We start from the raw sequence: 7,691 nt of genomic DNA on the forward strand, positions 1-7,691 counted from the left end.
ATATCCTCGTCCCCGACAGTGGCCCAATCATTCATGTAGTCTTGCAGGTTTAAAATTTTGATGCTTCCTTTATCTCTTTCCTGTGTATTCAATAGTTTCCTCCTTTCTACTTGCAAAAAATCCTTAGATCTTTCTAGTCCCAAAAAAGTCTTCCTCTTATGCTTTTGCCCTATTTAGGTACTGTTCCATCTCTCTACAAATTTCCTGAAATAGACTTTACTGATTTCTATCACTTTCCCCTTCATCATTGCTCCTCAGATGCTTTTCAAGGGATTCATGATTCTTCAGGGATGGGAGTTCCAATGACCCCTTCCTTATCCATGCCCATCTTCATAAGTAACAAAGAAGTATGGTTAGAAATTGAGTAATTTTCCAAAAGTCACATAGCTACTAATGTCAGAAGTGGAATTTGAATCCAGTTTTCCTTTCTTCAAGCCCAACATTCTATCTCTATTCTTTCTCTTTGATAGAATGTTCTAAGAGAATTTAAGTTGGGATTATTAATTCATTGTAGGGTAACTTAGAACTTACCTCATAGTTTTTCATTTGACTTATTATTTATTAGAAAGAGCAGGTGCTGCTGGAGCTGGCCCTGGAATGATATAATATATTGGCCATCGATATCTGGGATAGGCAAAAGGTTGGTAGAGGCCAAATGGATACTGATAACGGTTCCTATAAAACCGTGGCAACAGTTCATAACTTCCACTGTCCACCTGAGACAAAAAGGTAAGATAGAGTTTCATTGTTTCAAGTGTGAAGGTATGAAATATAGCTATTAACATAAGGTTCTATGAAAATATGCATAATATAAACCAGTTTGATTTGAAACCAAGAAGACTTGTGTTCTGTTTTCCACATATATTGGCTGTGTGACATTGGTAGAGTCACTTCTCAGTCTCCCCAGGTAACTATCTATGACTATATATTGCATAAAAGGCAACAACCTACATGCTAGGAGAATTTCCATAACCTAGGACTTCCTTATAAAATGAAATCAAAGATCAATAGCATTGTCAATAGACATTTATTATTATTATTGTTTCAGATATGTTGAGCTCTGTGATCCCATTTGGGATTTTCTTGGCAGAAGCAGTGGAGAGATTTGCCATTTTCTTTTTCAGTTCATTTGACAGATAAAGAAATGGAGGCAAACAGGATTAAATGGACTTGCCCAAAGTCACACAGCTAATAAGTGTTTGAGGTCAGAGTTGAACTCAGAAATATAAGTCTTCTTGAATTATTTCTTCCAGCATCTAATGTCAATTCTTTAGGACTTAAAGCTGTTCACAATTTGACCTTTCCTACCTTTCTAGCTGTCTTCTGTGTTATTCCTCTCCTAATATAATCACACTATTGGAGTTTCTAGGATAGGTCACTCCATTTCTATTCTCTATGCCTCTTCTAGCTATCCCTAGGATCCAGGATGCTCTTCCCCTTCTTGTTTGCCTTTTAGTCTCCTTGTCTCCCCTCAAAGACTCAGTTCAAAGCACTCCTTGTATAACCTTCTGTTTCTTCTGTTTACTTTTTTTATATGTACTCTTTATTTACATGTTGTCTCCCTCATTCAAATAGAAATTCTGGTTTTTGCCTTTCTTTGCATTCCAAAGCTTATGAGAGGCACTTAAATTAAGTTATCTGGGTGGCACAGTGGGTAGAGCACTGGGCCTGGAGTTAAGAACTTGTGTTCATTTAGTCATATCCAACTCTTTATGACCCCATAGTGATGGAGACAGGAATATGAGTTCAAATATCACTCAGACTTTTTAGTTATTTGGATTCTGGGCAAGTCACCTAACTTATGCCTCAGTTTCCTCAAGCACTTATAATACTAGCATTTACCTCTCAGGAGTGTTTTCAGGATCAAATAAGACAATATTTTAACCTTTCCACTCTACTTTAAATTTCTGATCCTATTTATAAGTTTATAGGAACAATTATTTACTTAGGAGAGGTCAGGGTAGAGAGTCACTTCCAGTTGATCATGGCCCAAGTGGGCTATCTGCAGCATCTCAATTCACTAGATAACTTTGTCTACAAAAATATATCTGGGGAAGACTAAACAATGTTATCTCATCCAGTTGCATTCAAACAGGACTTTTCCCAACTTGTTGGCACTTAGGTGTGTTTATATTCTATTTATCTGTCTTTTCCCCAAACCTATTACTTTGACTATTGTTAGGCTTCAGTAAAATGATTTCTTTCAGATGCCAAGTCTTCTGCCAAAATAATAATAATAAATCCTTTGCAAAAACTGGTTTTATTGTTGGGACAAAAATAAATTTGTTGGTCTTTTGATCTATTTTGCCACTGTTGAAGCAGACAGCACCTTAGAGTCTCCCAGTTCTGAACTCCTTAGGGGCTATTTTGTTTAAGTCATGGTATCAGACCTGGAAAGGACTTTGAAAATCATCTAAGATAGTTCCCTCAATTTCAAGATTGAAATCTTGAGGTAATAGATGATTCACTAAAGGTCACTTAACTAGCCACTGTCAGTTAAGACTTGAATTCAGATCTTTTGACTCCCTTTTGGTGTTTTCAGTGCAAATGCTTGAGCTGTGATGAGTATAGAACAGAACTGACCACTGATATGGATTAGCTTAGTTGCACATCATGTGTGGGTGGTATTTCATCCAGCTTTAACCAGATATTTACTCAAGCTAGTCACTTTCTTCATCCAGAACTGATTTGGATAATACATAACTATATGTCTCTGATTTCTACTCATATAGAGAGAAAAAGTCTCTAGTCAGAAACTGTTTCCTAAAGTGTTGATGGGATGGCAGAGGATGAGACAGATATATAGTGGCAAAGGTCCTGGCGTGCTGTGATCCAGGAGACAATCACAAAGAGTAAGACGTGACAATGACTGAGCAACAGCAGTTTTCAGAAAAGAAAATCCATTAAACTTATTTTTATCTATGACATGATTTAACAGAGACAATATGAAAAAAGTAAAATAAACTCACACTTCGCTTTTCCCGTTCCTGGTCCTGAGCAGCCTAAAGTACAAACCATTAGAAATTTATTAAATGCGAGTGTGTATGTGGACATATACATATAATATCCACACACATCAAAAAGAAATGACTGAGTAGGAGGTAACAGAGTAGAGGCTGATGTGGTACAGAGAAAAGAAAGCTGTATTTGGAGATGGAAGGCCTAGGTTTACTCTGTGTGACTTTTGGCCAAGTCATTTAATCTCTGTAGATCTCAGTTTCCTCATCTGTAAATGAGGAGATTAGAGTAAATGAGCTTTAAAACACGTGAACATAACAACAACAACAACAACAACAACGGTCCCTTTTTGGACTAGAAGTCCAGGACTTTCAGTCCATGATTATCCACAGTATGATTGTTTTTCTGTTTCTCAGGCTCTGGCATTATTAATGTATTGTTGTTGGTGTTCAGAAGTTTCAGTCACATCTTACTCTTCCTGACCATATTTGGGGTTTTCTTGGCAATGTACTGAAGTGTTTTGCCATTTCCTTATTCAGCTCATTTTACAGACCAGGAAACGGAGGGAAACTTGGTTAAGTGACTTGCCCAGGGTCATACAGCTGGCAAGTGTTTGAGGATAGATTTAAATTCAAGTCTTCCTGACTCCAGGCCCAGTGCTTTACCCAATGCAGCTCCACCTAGATGCCCCTGGTATAGTGAGTGCATTTCATAAATTGTATTGACTCTTAATACAGATGATGTATAGGCTGACTCTGAACTATCCCACTTGACAGGTTAAATAGTAAGAGTCACTAAATTTCTACATAACTTAACCTTTCACTTAAATAATAAAATAAAAAAGAACTTCCCAGCTGTAGTATTAATGGAGATCATCCATCCTGAAAAAGCTATTGCTCATATCATATTTAAAATCTAGAAAACCAGTGAGGAGAAGGAAAGAGACAAAAATCAATAAGAAGGAACTAAAAATTGAACACAAAAAGTGTTTACCAGGAAACCAAGAGTTATAGTGATGATGGCTATGGTCAGGAGAGCTTTCATGATCCTCTGCAGTGTGTGACCTGGAGACAAGCAGCACAGCATTATGATCAAAACATTTCATTGCTATCACATCTTCAGGAGACATGGATAATGGTTTTAGGATTCTTTTATCTTTGGGGCTCAGGAAAAATGAGGGAATCGACTTAGATGATCCCCAAGTTCCTTCCTAGATCTGACTCTGTGATACTGCCACTAGAGATCATATAGTTTTTGTATGAAAGGTTGCATTTGCTCAGGCATCCCTTAGCAAATTGCACACAAGTTTCCACACCCTTTTCTGAGTTGCTGAAGTTAACTTTCCACATTGGTGTGTTGCTGCTGCTGCTAATAATAATAATATGCATATATTGCAAAAATATAAACAATATTGTATAATCATAGATTATAAATAGGGTTGTGAATAAAGATTATAAATATATTACAGATGATAATAAATATTACATACATTATAAATAATATTAATAATATTAAATAATTATTAGGAATATGATATATTATAAATATATATATAATATTGTGTATTATATGATTATATGTCATGTTATATTTCACAATTCTATAATACATAAATAATTTTATAAATGATGTTATGAATATATTATAAACAATGCATATGATTATTGTTATATTGGCATTTTTATAATGCTTTAAAAGCACTTTGCAAATATTATCTCATTTCATTCTCAAAATCACCCTGGGGGATAGATGCTATTATTACTCCCATTTTTATAGTGGAGTTAAAAGAAGCAGATAGAGTTAAAGATAAAGCTAAATTTGACAGGGGCACAAATGGGAGGGAAATTTAACTTAATTATGCAGTTTTCTTTTCATTTTCTTTTATTGTGCTTAACTATTTTAATTTGAGCATATCTTATCTTCCTTACTAGATTTTAAACTCCATGAAGAGAAGAACTATATCTTATTTTACTTTGAAATATTCCAAGCTATCAACTTGGATGTAATAGAATTTTTCCAGCTACTTGTTGAATTGAATTGAGTTCTGGACTTGAGAATATTTAGTGAAATAGTATTTTGGTAAATAAGGAGAATCTTTATGAACTGGAGCCATTAATTAACTATTGTTTTCTTTATTGGGTGATATAGCAATGACTCAACAAATATTTACGTACTCTGTCTATGTACAAGGCATTGTGCTTTTTGCTGGAGATCCAAGCAGAAAGAATAAAGCAATCACTGCTAATAATTTTCTTACTTTCTAATAGGGAAGACAAGAAAATATTTTGTTGTGTATGTATGCTTTAAAGTTTGCAAAGTAGTTAATATAATGTGCTATCTGATCCTCAGAGCAACCCTGAGAGGTAGGGGCTATTATTGTCCCCATTTTAAAGAGGAAGAAATTGAGACTGAGAGAGGCTACATAATTTGCCCAGAACCATTGCATTGCAACTGAAGTATTCTGGACTCCCGGTCCAGACTTGAATACAAACAACAAAAACTTAAAGTTAAGTATAATACATATACACACATGGGTGACTATAAGTCACAGTGGATACAGCAGCAGGCCTGGAATCAAGGAAATTCATCTTCTCAAGTAAAAATCTGGCCTCTGACACTTACCACCTGTGTGACTCTGAGTAAATCACTCAATTCTATTTGCCTTAATTTCCTTATCTGTCAAATGAGCTGGAAAAGGAAATGTCAAACCACTCCAGTATTGTTGTCAAGAAAACACTAAATGGGATCATGGAGAACCATACACGATTAAAAATGCCTGGAAAACAACACAGTATTGTGTAATAAAAGGTATTATGGGAGGGAGAGCATAGTTGAATAACAGTTTTGTGCAGAAGTTGGTATTTAATATGTGTCTGACAATTACAGAAAGATTCTAAGAGGTGCAGGTAGGGAGGGAGTTTCATTACAGGCACCAGAGATGACCGATGAGAGACAAAGCCTCCCTCTGAACTCTAAGTCTGTACAGAGCACTGGATCTGGAGTTCAGAAGATCTCAGTTGCAACCCAGCAATTCTGGGCAAATTATGCCAAATTATAGGCAAACCTCTCTCAATCTCAGTTTCCTCCTCTGTAAAATGGGAATTTAATAGCATCTACTTCTCAGGGTTGCTCTGAGGATAAGATAATATATCATGTAAACTAATTTGTTAACTTTAAAACATTATATAAATTATTACTATTATTACAGCCCTAAGTTGGGGCTGGAAAGAAAGATATTTTTTTCCTGATCTTGACATTTTGGGCGTTAATTAGGATGTTATCTATTATTTGGTAAATGCTAAATACTAGCCTTTGTTTCAGGTGACATTTAATGAGTTTAGATGATCATATAAATATATATATTTAACCTTGGTTGGGAATTACATATGCATATATTTGCAAATATATAATTATAACTCTAATTCATTAGCATATAAATCCCTTCAGGGTACATTGTGCACCCAGTATAGATTCAAGGACAATCTCCTAGTCCTTATTGTCTACACCAATAAGACTAGTGAGTACTGATTGAAGTTTAGAGTAAAGAAAAATATTACAATATTCTCATTCAAAAAAAAGGTGCCAATTATGGTCACTCTACATGTAACTGAAGCCAGAAGAAAGAAGAAGACTAATGTACTTCCAACATATTTTTAATCACTAGATTGAAAGGGTTTTTTTAAATCAATATTTTAATTTACAAAAACCAATTAACTAGAACACCTCATTCCCCATATATTCTGATTAAGAGAAATTTTAAAGTGAAATACAATTTTTTGCATGGAAGCCCAATGAAGAAATATATTTTTTTAAATTAAAAGCTCTCTTACCTCAGACTTTGGCTCAGATTCTTGTTTCAGACTCACTCCTGGGTGAAAACAGGAGAATAAAGGTGGTCTCACAACTGACAAATATTTTATATATTCAGAAGGACTATGGAATGAAGCTTGTGGCTTGTGGGCCTCTCTCTCGGGATCCGACATTATCCAGTTGGATCAGGAACACAAGGTGTTGAAATTAGGGACTAATCTGGTATTCCCCTTTTCCTAGAAACTGTATCAAAGGGACTAGTAGGTAGTTTTATTTCTGCTTCCCAACCCTGCTGGGAAAGATATTAATCCTGCTCATGGGATCTTGAGCATTAGTCTTATTACTTGGTCAATGGGAGTGCCAATGACAGCATTATTTGTTTTAGGTGAAATTAATGAGTCAGTAAAGATGATCATATAAAGAAATGTCATATCCTTTTGGGTAATACTCATTGAGTAGAGCATCCTTGCAAGGAAATGAAGTATTTTAGCTAAGAGTGATAAGGCAAGAGGTGAAACTTAGTCATGGTTGAGCCACAGACATGTATGATGTTAGCTATTCATGTTGGTTGAATATCAAAACATTTTATTAATAAATATATATAAAGTTGTATGTTCACATACATATAGTAATAGACAAAGTTATTGGTTTTTTTCTCAAAATAATCTTATGAAGTAATTAGTGGCAGTATGCTTTTTAAGGTAATAAGTAATGATTTATTTTTATTGTGATAATATAAAAATTATAATTTATTTTACATAATATATAACTATAACACAATCCATAGTTATCATATAAATAGTAGCTCATATAATTTTATGAATAATAATTTAAGGCCACTAGATGGTGCAGTGGATAGAGCAAGAGGTCTGCAGTCAAAAACGCCTGAATTCAAATCCAGCTTCAGACATTTCCTATCTATG

The 7,691-nt window shown here is 34.8% G+C and overlaps 1 protein-coding gene across 1 annotated transcript; it reads right to left on the reverse strand.

Annotated features, from left to right (window-relative positions):
- Positions 1-538: 538 nt before the first annotated feature.
- FDCSP (follicular dendritic cell secreted protein) lies at positions 539-4,018 on the reverse strand. The gene is made up of 3 exons (XM_031942895.1): positions 3,952-4,018; positions 2,970-3,002; positions 539-716 (listed from the first exon to the last, which is right to left on the reverse strand). Exons 1-3 carry the CDS (start codon positions 4,000-4,002, stop codon positions 555-557), a joined length of 246 nt encoding a protein of 81 aa, XP_031798755.1. The 5' UTR covers positions 4,003-4,018; the 3' UTR covers positions 539-554.
- Positions 4,019-7,691: the final 3,673 nt, after the last annotated feature.

Source organism: Sarcophilus harrisii, chromosome 6 (genome assembly GCF_902635505.1).
Source record: "Sarcophilus harrisii chromosome 6, mSarHar1.11, whole genome shotgun sequence".
Classification (NCBI taxonomy): domain Eukaryota; kingdom Metazoa; phylum Chordata; class Mammalia; order Dasyuromorphia; family Dasyuridae; genus Sarcophilus; species Sarcophilus harrisii.